This window comes from Gekko japonicus, unplaced genomic scaffold (genome assembly GCF_001447785.1).
Source record: "Gekko japonicus isolate JY-2015 unplaced genomic scaffold, Gekko_japonicus_V1.1 scaffold738, whole genome shotgun sequence".
NCBI classification, from domain to species: Eukaryota; Metazoa; Chordata; class Lepidosauria; order Squamata; family Gekkonidae; genus Gekko; species Gekko japonicus.
This window is the reverse complement of record NW_015173145.1, coordinates 500829-525566: the sequence shown is the minus strand read 5'-3', so window position 1 is coordinate 525566 and position 24738 is coordinate 500829. Positions and strand designations below refer to the sequence as shown.

Genomic DNA, 24738 nt, shown 5'->3' with positions numbered 1-24738 from the left:
ACTTTAACTTTAAATGTGTTCTCAAAGCCCCCCCCCCAAGCTGGCTTGGAGAAGGCATTTGTCTCTTTAAATCCCTTCTCCAAGCCAAGCCAGCGTGGAGGGCTTGGAGGACACATTTGAAGTTACAAGTTGTTTTCTTTCTGCCTCTCCCCCCTCCCCCATCTGTCTGCTTTCTTTCCACTTTCTTTCTTTCCACCTTTCTTCCCTCCCTCCCTCCCCATCTAAAGTTAAATATGTTCTCCAAGCCCCACCACACTGGCAGACTGGCTTGGCCTGGAGAAGGCATTTGCCTCTTTAATTTAATATGCAAAATCTGCATATTTTTCAATTAAAACATGTATGTTCATGTCTTGTGGCTCTCAAACATCTGACGTTTATTCAACGTGGCTCCTACGTTAATCAAGTTTGGCCACCCCTGCTCTAGGACAACTCTCATGGAATCGGTTCTCTCCGAAAACACATGGATAAGCACTGAAACCACCAGAGAGCCACTCCCTGCACACCCACTCCACTTTCCAGATTATTTAACACAAGTGCGGCAGTCCACAGCATCTGCAGCCAAAATTATTTGCAAAGTACTGCCTTTATCCATCTGCACACAGAGATCCTCCACTAGACTAACCACTGCCAGTTGCATAGTTGGAGTGAAATTGGACTGAAACAAATCAAGGGCAGATGTATCATCCAGGAAAACAAAGCTGGCGTGCCACCACCTGCTCAATTCCCTGCCTCTCCCAACCAAAATCTGACACTGGCCTATAATTATTTGGATTGTCTTTTACCATAGGCCTAATACCATAGTATCCTTTCACAGGCCTGTAAAACTGCCCTCCCCCTCTACCAAAGACCTATTAGCCTGCCAACATTAATCTGAAGGACCAAACAAGCTGACCAAACAGTGCTTCTAACTCCTCTAATTCTTCATTTACTTTTGAACTGGATCTGAGAGATTTCATCCACAAAGAATCTTGCAAAAATGTCAGTGTTAACAGTTGAATTACTCTCCTCTGTAAACTTCCTTTGTAGCAGATTCTGAAACATTCAGATCTATCTTGCATGTTTTTATCTCAGGGTAGTCTATGTCGGTTTCCCTTCTTCAGTTTATCTTCAAAGTCACCTGGTAAGGGAGACTGAGGTGGAGGCCAACCCAACAAGCTCATTGCACTCTGGGGATCTGACCCTGGATCTCCCAGATGCCAGGCCAACACTCGGCCCACTATACTACACTGGCCAATGAACTCTATTGTGTGCTCTATATAGTCTTTCTGCAAGAGCAACCTAGCTGTCTTCCCACTCCACACACAAGTCCTCACTAAGCCAAGGAGTAGGAGCTCTATCTTGAGTTTGGAAGAAGACTGTGTGAAAAGACTTACTCCCTAGCAGAGTTGCCATCAAAATCCTCTAAAGTATTCTAGAAAACAATCTGATCCAATAGTCTCCAGGAACAGATCATTTTCATCCGGCCATCGTCCTTGTGAAGGGGGTGTGAGACAGTACCACTCATGCCTTCAGTAGACCAATGCTTTTTTACTTCTAGCTCCCTTACTAGATAACAAGGCGGAAGGCGGGGTATAAATATAAAAATATAAAAATATTAAAAAATTTAAAAAAATAAAAGAAACCAGTTCAGAGAGGAGAGGATCTATGATCTTCCTTGTGTCTTGGGTCAGTCCCATGGCCACCATGGTGGTCATGAAGTACTGACAACGGCCAGAGCCAAACAAAGCAGTTTCAGCATGGATGATGGTGACCCAGTCTTCAACACCAAGCCAGAGACTACTTTATCAGTTTCACCACCATACCCCTCCATGCGCCTGTGCACAAACCCCACCGCAGACCTACAAAGGACTTCAAATGTTGCATCCCATCAACCAACATTGCAACAACCACACTCCCTCCTATGCTCTCAGCCAACCCACCCATGATTATACCCCACCATTTTCCCAATAGGGACCAAAGTAGGTTATATTGTTCTCCTCTCCTCCACAACAATCCTGTGAGGCAAATGAGGCTAAGAGCACCCAGTCACCCAGCAAGCTTCCAAGGCGGAATGCGGATTTGAACCTTGGTCTCCTCAACCCTAGTTTGGCACTCTAACCCACAACACCATCTTGGCTTTCTAAACCTAAACAAATAAATAAAGCTGAAAGAAATCAGAACACCAAGACAATGGCATTCCGTGTCAGAGGATGTGGCCTCGGCAGGACTGCCAGCATAAAGAAAATTCATCTGTGCAGAAGCAGCATCTATTGGACCAATCTGGATACCCACAAATGTTTCCTTGTCAGCTGAAACACAATATCTCCCCCTCTCAGCCATCTCTCATACGGCCAAGAGGACAGCAGCATACAGATCCAAATGAACAAAAAGTCTTATCTCCCTTGCCAAGGGATAGTCAGGTAAAAAGGGAGCTAGGCCTAGTTGCTACAGAAGTAAACTGTCCTTTTACCTTGTGCCAGTAGCAGAGCCACCATTTCCTCGTGGCCTTCCCGAGCCGCTTCCATCAATGGAGTATAGCCTTCATCATTGACTTCCTCAAGATTTGCTCCCCTTTCAATCAACAAAGCTGCTAGTTCCACATGTCCGCCACAAGCAGCGAGTGTCAGTGGAGATTCAAATGAATCAGCGGGCATGTTTACTTGAGCACCACTATCCAGCAACAAACGAGCTACTTCCACATGTCCATCCTGTTAAAAAAAGCATAACTTAATGAAGGAAATGGTCCTACCAAGAACCTGCTAAGTACCATTAAAATGATAAAAAAATGATTTAATTTTAGCATAGACGTTCGTCCAGTTGTTAAAGATGTAATTTCTTTTATCATTAACAGATTATCGTTAACCTTAGGAAAGTTCTCGTTTACTCTTTAAAGAGAGAATCTATCCCAAAATGCTGTAATATTGATGTTTTGATGTCTGCTTCTATATTTGAAATATGTAATACATTTGGTAATACATATGATCTTACCTGTTGTACATAACATAATATTTGACAAACCTGATGAATTTATATTTTCCCCTACCCCCTTTTCCCTTCTGTATCCCACCTTTTTTTCTCTACCCTAAGGAGTCTCAAAGTGGCCTTCCCTTCCTCTCCCCACAACAGGCACCTTGTGAGGGAGGTGAGGCTGAGAGTTCTGAAAGAACTGGGACTGGCCCAAGGTCACCCAGCAGGCTTCACGGGGAGGAGGAGTGGGGAATCAAATTCAGTTCTCCAGATTAGAGTCCGTCGCTCTTAACCACTACACCATACTGGTACTTCAAGACTAGCAAGTTTTTATTCTAGCACAAGTTTTTGCAAACTAGAGTCCACTTCATCAGATGCATGAAAAAACCAAGTAAGAATCCAAGGAAAGTAAATGGATACAGGAGATCCACCAGCGGGTCCAGAACTCCAGATGCCCTCCCACTGTTGCCCCTCAAGCATCAACAATACAGAGCATCACTGCCCCAGACTTAAGAGTTCCATCCAGTGTTCCCGCTAAGCTGAGTTAGTGTGAGCTAGCTCAGTTTTTTTAGCCTCCAGCTCACAAATTTTTCTCTTAGCTCAGAAAGGATGGCCCCAGAGCAAACTAATTTATGCAGCAGCCAAATCACTCACTCGTAACTTTAATGCCAGTAGCTCACATAGTACAATTTTTGCTCACAAGACTCCACAGCTTAGAGGGAGCATTGGTTCCATCTATACCTTGTGGCTAATAGCCACTCATGGACCTCTGCTCCATGTTTATCCAATCCCCTCTTGAAGCTGACTATGCTTGTAGCTGCCACCATTTCCTGCGGCAATGAATCCCACAAGTTAATTACTCTTTGGGTACCTCCTTTTATCTGATCTAAGCCTCCTGCTCATTCATTTCATTGAGTGCCCATGAGTTCTTGTACTGTCAGAAAGGTAGAAAAGTTCTTCTTTCTCTACCATTCCATCAGCTCCTTAACGGGCATTTTTGCTACTTTGGAACATAAGCCATCACCTACTTGTTTCTAATTAATATGAAGCTAAAAAAAAGAATTTGCTACTTTGGAACATAAGCCATCACCTACTTGTTTCTAATTAATATGAAGCTAAAAAAAGAATTAAGTCCTAATTTCTTCAGAACTACTTCAATGCAGTTTTAATTAACTATATATATATTATTATATATTATTTTATTGGAATAGTACTTACAAGAATTTAAAAGCAGTATGTCAACTACTTCCATTGTTTACAGTTAAGGAAACACTAAAAGGACTGAAAACTGCTGATGGACTTATTTTAGAACACCCACAGAACTGTTCATGGTATGCTGTGAACATGTTGCCCATGCATCTATTTCAACACTATTTAACTTCCATACAGAGACCGCTGGAGCATCTTATCACTTGCATTGCTTGTTAGGTTCCACATCCTATTGGCTGTGCAGATCAATTCAAAGCTAAAATTGTATTTATGTCTCCTCTCATATGGTGGAACAGATCATGCAATCACCAATCCAATGCATTCATTTTTTAATTTGAATTATTATATGTATTTGCAGTTTCATCCCCCCACCTCCCAGTTTACAAAACAATAAAACATACATGTACTTTCGCAAATATCTTTTTTCATAGTCACTCACCATGCAAGCTTCCATTAAAGCTGTGTGCATCTCATCCGTTTTGTGCTCTTGATCAGCTCCAGCTTCAAGCAGGAAACGAACCATATCTAAGTGACCTTCAAAACAAAACAGATTAAATCCTAATGAACAATCCAATACCAAAACAGCTCAATATACGTGCCTGCAATGCTATATGCATGTCCATGTATAAGCATAAAGCTTTCTTCATATTCTGTAATTCAAGTTGATCTTTAGATGTATCTGAAACTGTGTGGGAGCCTCTCCCATATAGGTACAGATGCAAGGACCTTTCTTAGTTGCAGGGCAACTAAATTTGACATATGCTCAACCTATTAGAGTTTCAACACCATCGCTGTAACTGAGCGTGTGATTTGAAATGAATGACTCAATAGCTTTCATACAGAAAACTTTACATACTCTGATGTACACAGACTACCCAGTTAGGGAGGGTGCAAAGGGAGAATGCAGCTTCAGCTGGAGTTCACAGCTCTTTCCCTACACAGTCCTACACAGAAGCAAAGAAAACCTCTTGCAAAAAGGAGCTAAGAGTAAGGATTGCCCCAAACGTGGCTGAATGACCTGGGATAGGTTATTATGCATTTGCAATAATAAAAATTTAGACCTCAAGTACATACAACCAAGAAAATTACAATCAAATTACAAATTACAAAAAAAAAAATACAATCAAGAAAATTGGAGAAATCAAGGGAGCGTTCCATGCAAAGCTGGCCATGATAAAGGACAAAAACGGTAGGGACCTAACAGAAGCAGAAGAGATTAGGAAAAGATGGCAAGAATACACAGAAGAACTATACAAGAAAGACCTCGATGTCCTTGACAACCACGACGGTATAATCACTGACCTCGAGCCAGACATCCTGGAATGTGAAGTAATGGGCCTTAGACAGCATTACTAACAACAAAGCTAGTGGAGGTGATGGTATCCCAGCTGAGCTATTCAAAGTCTTAAAAGATGATGCTGTTAAAGTGCTGCACTCAATTTGCCAGCAAATTTGGAAAACGCAACAGTGGCCACAGGATTGGAAAAGGTCAGTATACATTCCAATCCCAAAGAAGGGCAATGCCAAGGAATGTTCAAACTATCGCACAATTGCACATATCACACGCTAGCAAGGTCATGCTCGGGATGGCTCCAGAGCAAACTAATTTATGCAGCGGCCAAATTGCTCACTCACAACTTTAATGCCAGTAGCTCACAAAGTAGAATTTTTGCTCACAAGACTCCACAGCTTAGAGGGAACATTGCCCAGATCTCAGAAGCTAAGCAGGGTCAGCCTTGGTCAGTATTTGGATGGGAGACCACCAAGGAATACCAGGGTCGCTACACACAGGCAGGCAGTGGCAAACCACCTCTGAACCTCTCTTGCCTTGAAAACCCTACGGGATCGCCATAAGTCAGCTGCAACTTGACAGCAAAAAAAGAAATGACGTTTCATGCTCAGTCTCGTGCATGTCTATTAGGACAAAAGGCCCAATATGTTTAACAAAGCTTATTCCCCAGTATATAGGCATGGGATTGCAGTCTAATTTAGACACCTGTCTTTCCTTGCCTAGGCCAAGATAAAACATAAATGTTCTAGCTGCTCTGTCTGCTTGAAACTCCCATCTCCATGTTACAAAGCCCTCGTGTTTATTGGGGAACAACATAAGAACTTTGTATCACATGAGCGATCAGAGTTTTGTGGCTCCCAGGCACGCATGAAGCTCTTTTCTGCTTGCAATTACGACACACAGGGAGAAGTGGCTGTATCTCCCCTCACACACATACGCACACACACACATGCATACACACACTCTGTTTTTTGCATCTGCAAACTGCCACATAGAGCCACTGTTGGCTCTGTTGTGAAACATATGTACCACCAGGTAAGTAATGGAAGGCCAGATAATGAAACTGAAGCTCAAATACTTTGGCCACCAAATGAGAAGGGAGCAATCACTGGAGAAGACCCTGATGCTGGGAAAGATTGAAGGTCAAAGAAGACGGGGACGGCAAAGGATGAGATGGTTAGACAGTGTCATAGATGCAACGAACATGAAATTGAAACATGAAATTGAGCAAACTTCAGACAGGGGGGCCTGGCGGGATCTGGTCCATGGGGGAAGACAGGGGGGCCTGGCGGGATCTGGTCCATGGGGTCGCGAAGAGTCGGACTCGACTGTGCGACTGAACAACAACATACAACCAAAAATATATTCCACAGAGATTAGCATAGAGATCTTTGAAATCTTTTTGAATGTTAAAGATTGAAGCTTAAGTCTCCTCTGTGACTTGTATAACACCTTTGCTCAGCCCTGGGTGAAGCAAGTTACAGCGATCGACATGGCGATCCCTGGTGGCCAGGAGAGAGGAAAACACCCAGGCGGCTGCTGAGACGGGGCACAATGATGACATCAGACGCTGGCGCAGCGGAGCCAGAAGGACGTGGCTGGGACTAGCAGAAGACGCGAGTCGTGCACCCCATAGGAAAAACTATCGCGCCGGGACGAACAAGAATGCCGAGCCGAATGAAGTACCGAGTGCCGAAGCCGAGGAATGAGCATCCCAACCACCACCACAAGGGTGCTGATAGGTAACCCTACCCTATACAACTCTGTGGCCCTAGTTAGGGAAAAACTTGTGTGACTAGCACCAATTGTAAGCCGCTCTGAGACCCTCTGTGAAAAAGAGGATTCGAGTGGGATATAAAGTTGAAGGTTAAATAAAAAAATAAATAAATTTCCTCCACAGGCAAGATTTGGCCACAATTATCCATTCCCTGATCACATCCAGTTCAAACTAACGCAACATCAGAAGCATCCATCTTAAAACTGTGGAACCCCCCCCTGCAATTTCCTGATTTTCCCATTTGAACATTTTAACTAAATTTATGCAATGTATACTGTGCCTAAAAATTTTAATTACATGCCATGTATTCTGTAGTATGACACACATTATCATTCTACGCGATCATCTCTATCTTCCCCTACAATCATTCAAGACACCTTACCTTTGTAACATGCCAGTGTCAGGGCACTTTCTTTGAACTCATTGGAGTGAGTGTTGATTCCTGCACCGTATTCCAGAAGCACTCTTGCAACCTCCACGTGACCAGCACTGGCTGCCTCCATTAAAGGGGTATGTCCATTTTCATTATGATCTTCAATATTTGCCCCTGCTTTCAACAACACTTTGACAATGTCCACAAATCCCCCAGCACAGGCATAAGTGAGTGCCGTGTTACCTAAAAGGAGAAAAGATGCAAAGATAACTCTCCAGTCCTGCCTCGACACGTTAAAGCGGGATCTGAATGTTCATTTTCTTACTCTTGTCACTTGATCATAATAAAGTTAATCATTTTATCAGAATTATAATTTTAATATCATAATTCCTAATGGTGTCTCCCCCCCCAACTACAAGTAAAACTGAGGTGCCCTTTTAATTTTATAGCAGTGCTGTGAAACTAATCTATACATTCAAGAGGAGTAAACATGTTCCAACAAAAGCACAAAAGTCTTGTGGCACCTTAAAAACTAACAAGTTTTTAAAGTCTATGTCACAGATGCAATCTTTTCTACAGAAAAGCCTACAATCACTCGGCACAGCTAACACCACAGTCCAACTGCACAGTCAAGGTATCAGTTAGCTGCTAAACCAAGCCAAAATGTTTTGACTATGGGGAATTAGGACTCCACCAGCTCACCCATGGCATGTACCTTGACCAGCCTTCACAAGTGGGAGGAGGAATTTATTAGGAAACTCCCCTCTACCTTCAACCAACCCCCCCCTGCAACTGATTTACAGAACCATATTTTCTGCACACCTGGGGACTCTCCCAAATATATAAAGTCTGCAGGAATACCCCTTCAGCATCTGCACAGGGTCAGCCAGTTTACTCTCTGTAAAGTTTACAAAGGGCACAGCACCCAACTCACTTAGGAATTATCTAAGCAATCTGCACACCATAAGACTGAGGGGTACAAATCACACAGATGCGACCAACACAAGGGGTAAACATCAGGGCAAGCAGACATAATCATAATTTCAATCCATACAGGATTTGTATATTTGCAGAAAGCTACCCTTTAGGAAGAAAGGGGGAAAGAGCCAGCACAACTAAGATTTTGATAAACACTGGTAAACTCTGAAAAAGGCAGAGTTCAAAACCACAGCTAAAGCAAAGGGACACGATGCCTCTCAGTTTCTTCAGATCCAAGACACGAATCTTATCTCTGACAGGCACTCTTCCAGTACTTTCTCAGGAGATGGGGCTTGCTTCAACCTCCTTGTTCAAGGTGCTAGCAAATTAATGTACTTCTGAAACATGCCCTCACAACACATCTGTCTTTCTGCTGCCCAACTTCCAACAGCCTCTCTGAGCTCCTTCCTCTAATGCAACAAGAGGAAATGGACATGAGTGTGCGCTCCAACTTGCCCATGGTTTTCGATATGGCTTGGAGGACTTCCACCTGGGCTCTAAGTTTATATACCGACTTTACCTACCAGACCAGCTAGAGAACCATATCAATCTTGCGTCTACAGATGGTATTTTCTTGGCATCTTCAAATGTGGAAAATAACTAAATATGAAAATTACTGAACTGCCATTTCAGTAAGCTATCTAATGGGCAATTATTTCAAAGTACAATTCTTAATACACAAAAATGCGTTGCAGCAGCTTGAATCATTGTCCACAAAGTTAATTTCCTCCCAACAGTTACAAGCAGCCATTAAATTTAGCTGTTTTTTTAAAAGTAACACTAACACTAACCCTGTTTCTCTGTCAAGTTTAGTCAAGCATTTGCTCAAAGGAAGGCCACTTATATCAGCCTAATCTTCAAGCTAATAATGCAACTGATATGTATTTCCTACAAGAGTACATAATTTCTGAAAATGCTTCCAGTTTGCATTCACGTATTTTCATTGCTTTTAAGTACACTCACCTGTGGAAGACTGAGCATTGACATCAGCGCAATGAACAAGCAGCAATTTCACAATATCCACATAGCCGCCACTGGCTGCTGCCATGAGTGGGGTTATGTCTCCTTTATTACCTCGATCTTCAACATTGGCATGCATGGCAAGCAACACCTGCACGAGTGAAACAAAAGATCACTAAGATTTAAAGTTATCATTCTGCTTTCCTGATCTTTTTACCTTGTTAATTCTCCCAGTGGAGAAGAAGAATCAGAGGTGCAGCCAAAGGACTATTTATTTGTGTTTTGTGTAGTGCGTAGTAGAAAGCAAGTAGTAAGCCCTGCACAGAACACAATCCCTGCTCAAAGGGCTTACTAAAATACAGCCTATGGCAGAGAGAAAAAGATGATGCCACACAGATATATCATTCTGAAATAGGGGACAGATCGAGATGGCTAACCGTGTTTGTCTGTCTGTAGCAGCAGAAAAGAGCAAAAGTCCAGGAGCACCTGGAAGACCAACAAAATATGTGGCAGGGCAGGAGCTTTTGTGAGTCACTGGTATCTGAAGAAGTGAGGAGAGACTCACAAAAGCTCATATCCTGCCACATATTTTGTTAGTCTTTAAGGTGCTACTGAACTCTTGCTCTTTTTTTTTACTGAGATAGGGGAGATCACTAAACCAAAGCTATCTGGACAGTTTTTACAGCTATTCAATTTACTACTGGTGTGGAATGTGCAGGAGCAGCCCTGGGCTAGCAGAGAAGCAGAAACTGCACCTGCCTGTGCTACTGCCACTTCCCTTCCAAGTCCAAGGAGAAAAGGCACAGCATTATGGGAACTGCACTTGCCTCCATCTCTCAGCCTTAACACCAAGAGAGGGAGAGGCTAGAAGCCACAACAATGCTCTGCTATGGCAACAAGAGGCAGCTAATCTCAAGATTCAATAACTGCAGGCGAGAAAGCCTAGCCAGTTAAAGCACACCAACTTCTCTTCTATCTTTAGTCTGTCTTGCAAACAACGGCAAGAGTGACCTGAACCGGTTTAATCCAGTTATCCAGGCTACCTCTGAGACAGAAGGACTGATTCTAGGTAGGAAGAGGGAAGTGTCTCTCAGATCAGCCCTTCAGCCAAGATCTATCTTCTGAAATACCTGCCTCCTGACCTTGCACCTGTTTGTCCTCACTGCCTTCTCTCTCTCTCTCTTTCTCACTCTCAAGCCTTAACACTAGAGAAACACTTCACCCCTTACAAAGAGAGCCCCTGTATGAGAACAACAGGAAGCATCACTGCCACACTCATTCGAGAGGCTACAGCGATAACTGACTTGAATACTTAATAATGCTTATTACCAAGTACAGAAGCAAGTATTGCAACTCAGATGATCCATATTCATGCCACTCATCTTCAGCTCATTTGCCCTACCTGAAGTTCTTCCAAACTGCTAGGCTCCTACAATAATTTAAACAATCATTTGTTTCCAAATCCACTGTTCATAACCATCTTTGGCACAAAACAGGTGCCAGATCAAGTTTTAAAGTTCACGATTTCCCCAGATTTTGTTGCTCCAATATTTAAAGTGGCCCTTAAGACTTTTGGTAACAACTGCATAAAATCTGATGACCAAAATAAGGAGGGTTATGCAAGCGAGAGAAAAGTGCTAAACAGAGATGGTAAGCTTGTTCTCCAGAACTGCTGCCACCTCTAAGACTCCTCTTTCTGCAACAGGGGTAGCTGAGGGAACAAAAGCCAGCCCTGTGGGCGGAGCACAGTATCAGGGCATCCACAATGTAGGTGGGAATTTACAATCTAACTTTCAGTCTGGTGCATGACCCTCACAACTTTGCTTTTACAGTCCTTGCCAAATTAACCCCCCCCCCCAAAAAAAATCCTAAACAAAATAAACTGTCAGCATATAAATTACTGCTGGGCTTGCTACAGATTTCAGCAAGAGATTACCAATATGGATATTTTAGGGATGCCACATATTTCTATTATACCTTTAGGTAAAGGGAAGTTTTCCCTTTCCACTGAAAAATGAAGACAGCTAAAATAGTTTATACGTAAAAGGCCTCTCATTTCCAGAGCACACAAGAACCGTTTAGCCGACTGCTACCCACTCACTTGTGCCAACTCATAATAACCAGCTGAACACGCCAAACAAAGGAGACTCTCCCCTTCCTCTGTGTGTTCATTTACACTCCTTCCTTCATCCAGCAGCTTCCGGACTGCATTTACATCCCCGTCTGAGCATGCTTCTGCCAAACTGCGACTGGAAGAAAATGTTAAATATGATAAATGCATACAGAAAACAGCCAACAGCACCACAACAAAGGATAACTTGCCATTAACAACTTGCCATTGTTATAGCATACAACTTTTGAATTTAGAAAGAATTTTAAAAAGGGGTTCATGCAAAAACAATGTAAGGCATTCAAAGGGGAAAAAAATCTGCAACTTAAAATTCTGGCCTTACTCGGTATTTTCCTCCTAAGACTGTTTTCTAGGGAGTGCCCAACAAACTTGCATGAGCCTTCCTGGCTCCCTTTTGACTGGAAGAGAATGTCTGAACTGAGAAATTCTGCATTTATTTGAATAATGCCAATAGGATTATCTGGAGAACCCGCTATTCCAAAGTGACAAAACTGAAGAGCCATAATGCCGTTTCTGTTTGGAGAAGAAACAAGATGGGCTTTGAGGTTTATCTCTATAAAATTGTGTGGTAACTCCTAGGACAGTAATGGTAACAATTTTTAAAATACACACACACTTAATTATGGTGTTGGTAGAGGCATAATGGAGCCAAGATTGCACTAGAAGTGAAGGGGTAGGATCAAGGTTTTAAAAGAATGCAGGGTTTTGGTACAATGGTACTCCTGAAGTTGCAGGAAGCATTTTTAAAAATTTACACTTGATCCAAATGGTACAGGATATGCAAAATAATTCCCAGAATCCTGGATATGCAGGAATAACTGAGGAGTGAAATTTGATAAGGATCAAGGATTGATATCTTCTAAATTACAGTATAAAAAGAAATCTGCCAGTATTTAAGGTAGAGTATTTCTCCTTTGTAGGCCAACCTGTAACACATATTTTTCCCATGAATGTGGAAAGTGGAAGATGCTTATAAAACATGACACATAGGTGTTGATATTCAAAAGTTGACGTTTAGCTCTCCAGAGATTCAAATCTCATTTGCAGAAGTGACTATAATAGATGTAACCAAGTTAGATGTTGATTTTATTTATTCAATGTTCACTAGATATGCATCTGATAGTCTGATAGAGAAGTTTAAGCAGTCTATAAAATAAAACCTGGCTTCACTTCCTTCCTACTGATCAGTATACAAATAAGAGTTCACAAGAAGGCAGAGACTGAAAACCTACTATTCAAAACAAGAGGTATGGCAAGGAGATAGGACAGTGCCAAGAAGGGCAGAAGTCTTAAATACACTGGTGAATAACAGGTACGCACCAATCTGGCATACCAGAATTTCATAGCACATGAAAACTGTATGTCTTCTCACCCTTTATTAACAAAGCTACTAAAAACCACTACACAAGAAGTCCAGCACTAATAACGTTTTTGTCTGTTATTCAAGCAATTCTCTGTAATGGAAGCCTGAAACCAAATAGCTGGATGATTAGTTCAAATTCACATGTGAAATTTAACCCCTGTCATCCCACCCCACAGCCTTCATGCCCCAGGACCCTTTAGTCTGTTCACAGATCAGTTTTTCCTGGCATTTAACCCCTGTCATCCCACCCCACAGCCTCCATGCCCCAGGACCCTTTAGTCTGTCACAGATCAGTGACACTGCTGTGCAGTGGCAGGAAATGCTTCCCTGCTTAACTGTGTCCTTCGCCAGCTCCTTTCCTTCTGGTTCCCCTTTCTCAGCACACTGCTTGTTCTCCGTCCTCCCTCCTTCAGCCACCATGGCTTGTAGGTTTTTTTGTCTCCCTTTCTGGATTGCTTCTGACTCAGCCTGCCTGTCCCTAAAATCTACTGGAGGGTTCTATCCTTGCTGAGCTTTCTTGACAGTGATCTGTAAGTACTGCTTTTGAAAACTTACCCAAATTGTTGGAATGCTCATGAACCATCTTTGTCCAGCTGGGCCTCCGCTTTCGGTACCACAACTACCCAATATAATATAGAGTGTACAGCGCCCATTTTCATGGCATCCATCAGAATGCTGTATATGCCCTATGAATAAATTTCTGCCTTATGGCACTGAATTGTCTGCTCTAGCTCAAACCTCCATCTCTACCACTAAAAGCTTCATTAAAGTTTCATTCAGTGGCTAGCATGGCCACAAGTGGGCAGCCATTTATACTTCTACTTGTACTTCTGAAATTCAGACTCAGACCTGCTGTTGTTGCTTTATGAACTGCTGAAATTAAGAGCAGCAGTTGAAAAACACACCCCAAACAATTAGCCCTGATGTCCAGCTCTCCAAGTAGATATAACCGCAGCAAGATATATATACGTTAACTCAATACGTACTTGTCCACTTGTCCCGCATTGTGATTGTTCTCTGCTCTCATCCGTGTCAATGCAGCAGCAGCTTCATCCAATGCACAGCTGACAGAAGAAGTCAGTCTTCGGAGCACTTCAGGATCTGCGAAGGCTTTACCATCGGCAGTGGATAATTTACCAATTCCTTCAGTGTATGTTGAGGTTAGTATGAAAACCACACAAAAAAACGCAGAAAGACTGTTTTAAAATTCAGCCACATGCACTATTAGTTAAAGTAGTCAGTTGCAAACATGCCAGGAAATTAGAAGTTCCTTAACTTCTACAAGACGTTTAATCGTTACACTGAAAAAGCAAAGCTAGCTTCAGGGCCTGACAATTTTTTATTACCTGCCCTTAATTCCAACTCTTCTATTTTATTTGTTTTTGTAAAAATCATCCCAAAGTAAGAAATACAGTAAGTATGAAAAAAGTTAAGCAGTATGAACATTTGAGGCTTCAATTCTGTTTCACTTAATGTAAAGATGGCACCAATTTACAGACAAATTTGAAAAACAAATTTGAATCAGATGTAGATTTAGATGCATAGGGCAATTCATCATTGATATGCTACCTGTATCATGCTATTTTCCACCAGCTCAATATACTCTGAGGCAAGTTCTAGATACTTTTATCACATGTTAAGTTAAAATATCACACTAAAGAAGTACTATGTTACTTAATACAGCTTGATGTTTACCCCAATTTCTATTTTGTTTTTTTTAAAGGTAGGCTTAGTGTTTGATCATTTCAATAACACATATGTACCATTCTGATCCGATCTAATTTACTGCGGCAAGAGCCAGTAAATATATGTACCATTCTAATTTTTCTATTAAGGGGAACTGTATAAAGATTTTCTGGCTGATGGCTTGTATTCAAGGACTGCCAATATGAGATCTGCTTGCAATCTCTTGATCCCTGGAAATTTGAGTCTTGAAGTGAATGGCCACACAGGTCAAGAGGCTGCCGTATGCAGGAGGGGAGGCCTAAAACTGCCTCCGCCTCTCAGTACCATCAGGTGGGCGCTGATGTATGGGGCAATTTCACTCCCTTCCCCTTCCTCCTGAAAATTTCCTGGACCTATATGGCTATCCACTCATGCAGACCCCTAGACTTCAGTAATTACCTTTCCAGAGTCAAATGGGACTTCAAGAGAGGAGAGGAATGAAAACGGGGGGGGGGGGGGGGAGATCAGTTTCCCATTGGCAGATACTACCACATATATGTATGATTTCTTTTTCTTTCTATAATCTTTGGCCTTATTTTTAAAATAAGCAACTCAAGCATACTTGTATATACACTGAAATCAGCACAAGCAAAACAAGCATGTAAAACCACTTTTTTCATGATATAGCTATTAAAAATCCAACCACAAATAAGCCAGCAAGCAGCGAATGTTCTTTTACTGTTTTAAAATTAGCATCTGGTTACACATAAGACCATGCTGCAACATGTATAACAGTCCTAAAACACCTCTTGGATGTTCACAGCTTTTAAGATTTCTTATCCCTCAGTTCACATGCGCACTATGCTAACTACTAACACACACATATTGTAGCAGTCCCTGTCTGAAACCAGGAGAAGGGCAGAAGATCTTGCAACTCATGCTGACTTGGAAAGTATCTGAAGGAAGCAAGTTGCCTTTTCAAGGCTCAGTACTAAGGATGCTCCCCCAGCTGAAAGCTGGGAGGAGAGATGGTGGCTTACTTCCAGTGCTGCACTGTGTCTTAGAGGTACTCCAAGCACTCCCAAAGCTCAGCATGGTGTCATTGGCATGACCTAATTTCTCCTCCCAAGGGGGGGGGGGGGGGGGAGAAAGATCAGGAAGGAGAACAAATTTTAGCCATCTATCAGGGCCAGTTCAAATTTGTGGATCTCTGCTCATTTCTATTACATATGCTGAATTTCAATCTATCCTTCAGTGTGAAAAAAATATTCTGAGGCATTTACCAAGCTCAGATATACTTCACCTCTTTGTTTGAAACAGCAGAGTTCATAAATGGACAAAAACATAGCAGCTGAGAACTCCCTTGTCCAGAATAGAGATAGGAAAGCCCATGGGAGAAAAAACAGAATTTTTTCCTGCAAACCTCCCACTATACAATGTACCCCCTCCAAGTGGAGGACTCAACCCACCCAATTTTTTCCAACAGAAAAATTGGAACTGTCTGAATGAGTGAAAACCCCTTTTAAGGGAAAGCTTAATTCATTCAAAATATGGAATATAGCCAATATGTAACAATCTACAGTATACTGCAGACAACATAAGGTTTTCAAAGACATCTTTCTTTAAATGTGACTATGTTATAAAGTTTGTATCGAAATACACTGTTAGTCCTGTTCAGACTGTATGACATGGTTTCCATCCAATAATAGTCCAATTTGACAAACAACTTATATTTTCTATATTTTCAGCTGAGGGGCCCTCCAAAAGACATCAAGGCATAGGAACTTTAGGGGTATCCAGATGATCTCTACCATTGATCCATTTCAGTCTTATTTTAAGGCTTGTTTTGGGACAGAAGTAGCTTTGGTTGTTCTGGTGGGCAATCTCTATTTTGCAGCAAGACAAAGGTAATCCTTTTGTGTCAGCACTCTTCAGTGACTGCCTTTTACCACAGAACAACACTCCTATGTTTTGCTTTGTAAATATTTTTTGTGTGTGTTTATTTCTTTGAATTAATGTGTGCGTTTTATATGTATGTTTGCAGTGGTTGCAGACTTCTAAGGTAAGAAGCGAAGTGTTTTATGACCGGATGGTAGCTGAACCCAGGAGGGGCAGATTTGACAGGGTTTGCTCAGATGGTTTGTGAAAGGAGAGAAGGGAGAAGAGAATTAGAGAGATTGAGTGAGATGCTGGGGACTGAGAGAAGTCTGTGTTCTTTCTATGGAAGGTATTAGCCTTAGTGGCAAATGGTAAAAATAAGCCCTTGTGACTAGGTCTATGTCCCGGTTCCCCGGTCCTGGAGCCAGACCAACCTCCCCCCGAACTCCCCAAAGCCACCCCACCTACCCGGGAGCACGTCAACAGCCCCGAGGCCCCTGAGGAGGGATCCGTCTGGCGTCTGGAGCTGCAGCAAAGAACAAGGAGCTGGCGAGTGCGGCCTCAAGGGGAAGAGACGGCCGAGCACAGGAGGAGGTCTGCATCTTCAACAGGCTCGCAGCTCAGCGTCGCGTCCTATGGGAAAGGCCCCCCCCCCGATGCCGAGAGAGCATCCTATGATATGAAGGGGGCAGAGCAAAGGGAACGCGCACAGGGTGGAGCGGTGGTGCTGGGAGCGGGGAGAGGGATAAAAGGGAAGTGGAGGCAAGGGTCGAGGAGGATGCTGTGCAATTGAGACTAGGAAACCGAAAGTGGAGAGCAGAATGAGAGAGAGGGAAACCACTGCTGTCCCAAAGCTCCTGAGAGGGCCGAGAGTCAAAGCTGCACCGGCAGAGGCGCCTGAGAGGTATCGCCCCCTGACCGACTGAGACCCTCTTTCGCCTCACTTTCCTTTATCCCGGCATCGGTCCCAGCAAACGTTAGCCACGGCCACCGGTGGCAAAGCTTCGAGGGAGAGGACTGAACCTCACAGTCTATTTAGGGAACTTTAGGAAAGAAAAAAGACCTGTACCTGTGCTGCAACCAAAAAACTATTAGTATAAAAGAAATTATTAAGCTTTTATACTTCTTATACTTTATACTTCTTAATCTGTCCTGTATCATAATCCTGTTTTGGAGTGGCAAGATTCGATGCATGCCAAAATCAGTTGGCTGCCTGAACAGCCACTCAGAAACGTACTGGCTACGTTGCCTGAGTCCCGCCCATAGAATCAGCACTTCCCAAAATTCCCCTCACAACAGAACTTCACGTCAGGAGAGAGGACGCAGACTCCAGCCCTGTCAATAGGAGCTCGGAGCATGACAACAGAGCTGGGGCCTACCTGACTGAGGATTGCTGGCCTGTCGGCCGCAGTGGACTCAAACGGTGGCGGCCCGCTTCAGAGGGCAGTGTCTTGACTTACAGGGCAGCAGCGGCCCAATTTGGGCGCCCGCAACTCGAGTTCGGTGGCTTGCAGCGGTTTCGGCAACTGCGAGGATTTGTGGAGTGGTCACCAGCCGCGCTGGCATCCGGAGGCGGCAGCAGGGCCCAAGTTAGGGCCACAGCGGCGGTGAGGCATAGGGGCCGTGTCGGAGCCCAGATTCCGGCCACAGCGTTCAAGGCTTGCTCCTCGGGGACGCGACCACGTCCTCTCGCTGTGGGCTGCTCTTGCCGGCCTATTCCCAGGCCCACGTCATTGGCCCGAGTTCCATGGCCACATTGCAGCCTAAGCTTCTGGGGCCCTGTCAGGTAGGCCTTGGACAGTGGTGGCCGCAGTTGGTCAGCCTGCTGCCCCCCCCCCCGGATCCTTCTTTCTATCATCCCCTGTAGGGCAAGCTGTCAGGTGTGTGTGTGTGGGGTTTAGACCTGCGCACTCAGGGGGAAACATACGTGCTACCTTGATGCTTACCTGGGGAGGGTATAGACTGGACAACTCTGTGGGGGGAATTACGGGAGGTTTCAGGGAGGGAGCTTGCAGAGGAACGGATTTGAGGAGGGCTGCGACCCCAGACAAGCACAGAGAGAGCATTGTGGTCATGCCGAGTTCTGGGGACGCTGGGAGAAACCGGAGTGCCGGGGGGGGGGGGCGCCTGTGTGGCCCAGCATGTCACATCTTGCTAGATCTCGTATTGATTTCACAACGGGCTTTGCTACTAGTAAATTATATTTCTGTTTGTGTAAAAACAGCTGTTTTATTTAGAATAAAGGATCCCCTTTTACCACAACCACCCCCAAGCACTGACCACTCTGCCATCCAACCATATGTAACTAAGCCATCTTGTTCTTTGGGTTAAACTATGAGGTCTAAGGCGAGAGCCTTTGGTGCCAGCAAAAATAATCAGGGAATGGTTTTCAGAAAGGGATCAAACATTAAAGCTCCAGTCTGTTAATTAATTTGGAAAATTACTTTTGAATTAAAGGGATGGCTCTGTATTAGTTTCAATTCTTTGGAATGGATGGAACTTTTCATTTAAAATTTCATAAAAATAACTGGTTTAAATTAAAATCTGAACTTGAATGAACTGCATGAAAACTATCTTGAAACTTAGGAAGAGGTGAAAAGCAAGTTTGTAAGGCAATTACTGGGGGCTTCTGTTAAGGGAAAGCTGGGCTCTCTACAAGCTCTCAACCACAGTTCTCTAGTCCATCTTAGATAAAGGTATTATAAAAGCTAATTTAAACTTTAAAAACAGAAACTGAGTGAAACAGAAAAATTCACTCAATATAGAACAATGGGTGAGACAAATTTACCCCTGATGGCTGAATGCCTAGCTGTCAAAATTAAATGCTACAAAAGCAAACAAATTTCCTCAATTCCAGAGCAATTTCCGAGAATTTCCTTACTCTATGACAATACCATGAGTAACATAATGTTTCTTTTGCTAGATAACATGTTTCTAAAATCTCATCTGATGACCACATGAACATGACTAGGTTTTTAAAGGGCACTTGCTCATAGGAACACCATGCACACCACTAAAATTTTGCCATAATAGCAGCATTCCACGTGCCACACAGATATGATGCACTTTAGTTCAGTTTATTCAATAAGCAGGAATTACTGCAGCAAGAAGTTTAACCACAGCCGCACAACTGCTTGCAATGAAACAGTGACAGAACTTTATTTAATCCCTAACAAATTCTGGTTGAGTACAGTTTGATAACAGCTGTGAAGTTTCCAGAGAAGAAAATTTAAATTCCTTGGGAGAGTTAAGCATACTGAAAAAGCGCACAGGTAGTAAATCATATTACAAAGATTTAATGTAGGAAATATGTTAATCTTGAGGGAAAGCTAGGATGCATTGGTGGATGAATGTTAAGTTTTCAATAATGTAAATATTTTAACTAGCTTATTGAATTGTGAATCTGACCAGGGAAGCAGTTTAATCTGTTGCAGCAAAGACAAAAAAGGAGACTTGCAGCACCATAAAGATTAAGGGTTGGATCCAAAGTACTGTCAGTAAAGCTCTGCAACTAGAAAATTATTCTGCCTCTGCTTAACAGCCCACTAAATTTCCCAAAACGCTGTTCTTGGGGACAGAGGGAAAACAAAGCCCTCCCCATCCTTTCACTGGTAAAAATGCCTTAGGCCAGGAGAACACAAGGTTTGGATCCAACCCTTAGGTATCTAATGATTTTGCCCTAGCTAGAGATGTGAATTCCTTTGAAGGAATAGCCAGAAAAAATCAGAAATCAACTCCCCACCCTAGCCCAAAGACATCTTTCCAATGGGAAACTGCTGACAGCACTAAAAAGTCTCCAATTAAACATTTTTTCTTTTGGAATTAGTGAAATACATGTGTAGCATTACAGATAAACACATCATTTAAAATATACTTTTAAAGTACTTTTAAACTATGTTTGTTTTCTAAATGTGAATAATTTTGGCAAAAGTTAATTAACTTATTCAAGAATTCAGTATTACGTAAATGTGAATAATTTTGGCAAAAGTTAATATGCAATTAACTTATTCAAGAATTCAGTATTACAAAGTTTTACTTGATATCTAGTTATGCTAGTAGTCATGTTGTGAATGTATGAGACCATTTCTGTCCAAAAAATACTTTCTTTTGTTTACTACACAATGTGTTTTCTAATTTTTATTTTTTCCTACTTATTAAGAAAGCAAAATTTAAGATACATGTGCTAAAACAGAATAGGGTGCAGCAGTATACATCTCTCTCTCTCATTGGGTATATTTGTAATTTTGCTTTTAAACTGCATAAATATGCCAAATACAGTTTTATAAATTGATCATTTATGTATTTAAAATATTAAAATATGTCTAGCTTTGACAGGAAAATAAGTATTGCATATATGTCAGCTGTTCCCAAATTTTCTGGACGCACACCCTCCCCCCGGGAAAAAAAACATTAACAGTTCTTTCCCATGGCTTCTAGTCTACCCCAAAAAGCTTATGCTATAAAGAAAAAACTATTCATTTTTAAGATGTTGTGCGACTCTTTTGTAAATTTGAAGAGATTCTTAGTGATTAGCTGGTCTACCTAGTTTGCAGTGGTTCCTAAATTTTAGAGACAAAGGGAACAGGCATAAAATTACCATTTGCTTTTTAATGAACAGCCCCTGCTACATAACCAACTGGTTAAATTTTTTGCAATACAGATAACAGTTTAACTTGTTATGTAGATTCATTTTGATGTCACACTTGATTTTGCTGTTCTTTATGGTATTCCCTATCCAAATATGACTTTGATGCATTATAGCCATCTTAGAGCAGGGCTCAATGAATTCTAGGTGCCAGGTTGCCATGGTGCCTAGAAATTCCATTGTTGCACCTAGCATGTTCAGCAATGATTTTAGTATAGCGTCTCCTGAAAATTCCCAATTGAAATACAAAGCTTACTGATGATTTTGCATCAGAAAAGTTTGCTCTATGACATAAAAATAAATGTGTATGAGGTTCCTGTCATTGCTTGTTTATAGATTTATACTTAACACCATTCAGTAGTGGTAGATTAATTCATTTCTTAACCAGTTGCATGCCATACTATCACCAATATTTAATTAAATATATTTTTAAAGCAATAATGGAATTACGAGAAATTGGAAGATGTGAAGTTAGGGTTAGAGGTTAGTTTTTTTGTTGAGGTGGTGACAACCAGGGTTACTGTATATTTCTTTATGTACTACAACACTTTAGTCATAACTTTAATAAATTCACAAGAACTGTAGTTAGGATTAGGTTTTGTGGTAGCAATAATTACAAAATATGATCATTAAAATATGAAACCCTCAAGGCTGAAAAATCAGTCTGCCTCCTAAATTTTAGGTTTGGCTCCTAGAGCTAAAGAAAATTTGTCAAGCCTACACAAGATATAAAATTTCAATAAAATTCTATGCATCTGAATAGAAGGGCAGATGCTGATGTTCAATCTTGATGTTCAAAACTTGCTGGATTTATGACCAAGCGTATTTATAACTGCAAGCCATCTTATAGGCATATACTAGCTAAGCTTTCATTTCACTGTTCTCTGACTGCGGGTGTCAGCCACTCCCCCCCCATACTGGCGGTTATTTGTCAAGGTCATCTACTCAAGCCTGTTAATTAGCTCTCACAGTTCAGCTGTGAATCTGATATGGAGGGGGCAGCTCATTCTCACCTCAAACAGGATAAATGTAGCTATAAAGGCTTTATTTTGAGACTTTACAAAATCATAATCTTAACAGAGGGAACAAAATCACCCTCTTGCATAAAATCCTGGCAGGCAGATTGCAAAAGTGACTTTTCTGAAATACAATGGTCTAAAATTTGGCAATCACACATACTTACAACAAAATCAGTAAATATTAGAACATAATCTTTTAAACTTCTCACACGTTGGTATCTAACACCGTTAAAACTACACTACATTGACTGGGGGGAAAAGTCAACATGTTGGAAATGATGCGGAGAAATTGGCTCATTTAAGCATTGCTGGTGGAACTGTACTCATATAAAGACATTTTGGCAGAATGTGACGATTCAGTCCAACTAATCACAGACTGCTTAATTCCTATGAAACCTGAACTGATTCTGTTAAATCTATGGCAAAATAATGATATACCGCCTTTGAGAAGAAATTTAATTACCACCCTTTTTGCAGCGGTGAAAGCTACAATTGCCTCATTATGGAAGGATACAAACCATCCTACAGTCCTCATGGTACTGGAAAAATATGAGACTATACTATATAATGGAGAAGAGATCAGATCAAATTTCATACACAGATTCTGGGCCACGTTCTTCATGCTTTCAGAACAATGGTTTCCTGTCCTAGAACTTATGTCCAGCAACGACAACATTTTTAATTATCCATATTCAATTGATATTTTGCTTCTATATATTGTTTCTACACTTTTAATGCATGTCTTGTGTCTTATTTGTTTAGATGACTGTGTATCATTGCTGTCATTTATCAAGCATTGCTATAATATAGCTAATAGTATTCTTCAATCTACAACACAATCTTCCGTACATGCACTTATAGTTAGCTTAGTATTCTACCTTTGTAATGTTGTCATGCATACTATAAAAAATTGTGGTTTAAGTTTTACTCTGTACTTGTTTGTACATTAAAAAATAAAAAAATAAAAACCTTTAAAAAAATAGGGTTGTAGGTTTTTCCAGTTTATGGCGGCGCGCTGAGCAGTCGCACCCCGGACCTCCCGGGGGTGAAGCTGCGCTCTGGCCGAAGGAGGGGGTGCACAGGATCGTCACCCCCCCCCCCAGAGACCCAGCTGAAAGGGCTCTGGCCATGGAACTCTCGAAGTGTTGCCTCTTCGCCGGTGCGATGCCGGGGAATTGAGACCAGTGTTCCCTCTAAGCTGAGTTAGTGTGAGCCAGCTCACAGTTCTTTAGCCTCCGGCTCAAGTATTTTTGCCTTAGCTCAGGAAGGACGGCTCCAGAGCAAACTAATTTATGCAGCAGCCAAATCGTTTGCTCACAACTTTAATGCCACTCGCTCACAAAGTAGAAGTTTTGCTCACAAGACTCCACAGCTTAAAGGGAACATTGATTGAGACTCCTCTCCGTCCTGAAGGTTATTCGTGCTATGAGACCGAATGGAACCAAGTGACGCTGACCAGGGCAAGCGCAGGAGGTCGCGCAAAAGAAACGGAACTTAAACGAGATCTGAGGACCAACTATGAACGTGAGTTCAATCTAAGCGTTTAAATAAAAGGGGAAAAAGCTCCCCAAACCACCCATGGAACAGAAAGTGAGGCGAGCGGGGGAGAGATGCCTCCCTGTAAGCCGCCCTGAGCCTTCGGGGTAGGGTGGGGTAGAAATTCAAATATAAATAAATAAATAAAAGCACGTACTTAAAAGCGAATTGGAGGGGGGAGCGGAAGAAAAAGCGAATAAAACTGTTAAGACTTACCAAGGTGAGTTCGAGCGTACAAGCACATATTCAGAGACTTTTAAAATATCGGTTAAAGTAAACAATCCACAAAGATGGCAGGGAAGAGTACGGAGAAAGAGAAACTTTTAAAAGAGAAAGAGAAACTTTTAAAAGCAAAAGGGACTGAGAGCCCAAGACCGGAAGCAACCAGTGAGCTGGCAAAGACATTGGCAGAATCCATGCGCCCTCTGCTGGACCAGATGAATAATCTCAAGCAGCAGCTGCCAACAATGAATCAATGTATCACCACCCAGCAAACACAGTTGAGTGAGACACTTAAAATGATGAATCAAACAGCTGAGAAGGTAAAAGAAGTGGACACCACTGCACAAAAGGTGAAGAAGATAGTACAAAAGCTGGAAAAGAAGCAAATCTCCATGGAGGATCAGCTGTTACAACTACAAATGGAAAAAGCTAATTTGATTCTTCACTTTCAGGGCCTTCCAGAGACTAAAGGAGAGAATCTGAAGGAGAAGATGAGTGAATTATTGGCCCCAATGACAGAGATGAAGGCGGAATCTTTGCTGAGCGATATGGATGTGGCCTATAGGTCATATTCAGGATATATAAAGAAAAACAATCTGCCTGGGGAAATAGTGATAAGATTCTCGAAGAGATGTGTGAGGGATGCAATCTTGAAAGCGGCATCTGGAGCTCCTTTGAAAGTTGGAGATAATGCTATCAGAATCCTAAAAGACATTCCATTTGAAATAAGACAAAGGAGAAAGAA

The 24738-nt window shown here is 42.1% G+C and overlaps 1 protein-coding gene across 1 annotated transcript in view; it reads right to left on the bottom strand.

Annotated features, from left to right (window-relative positions):
• LOC107119731 (ankyrin repeat and KH domain-containing protein 1-like) overlaps positions 1 to 24738 on the bottom strand; it is a 118775-nt gene that overhangs the window by 67033 nt on the left and 27004 nt on the right. The window contains exons 4-9 of the mRNA XM_015422313.1: positions 14015 to 14171; positions 11636 to 11783; positions 9538 to 9685; positions 7606 to 7839; positions 4595 to 4689; positions 2450 to 2687 (exon numbers count right to left, since the gene is read on the bottom strand). Coding sequence (XP_015277799.1) covers positions 2450 to 2687; positions 4595 to 4689; positions 7606 to 7839; positions 9538 to 9685; positions 11636 to 11783; positions 14015 to 14171 — 1020 coding nt within the window. The remainder of the gene's footprint in view (positions 1 to 2449; positions 2688 to 4594; positions 4690 to 7605; positions 7840 to 9537; positions 9686 to 11635; positions 11784 to 14014; positions 14172 to 24738) is intronic.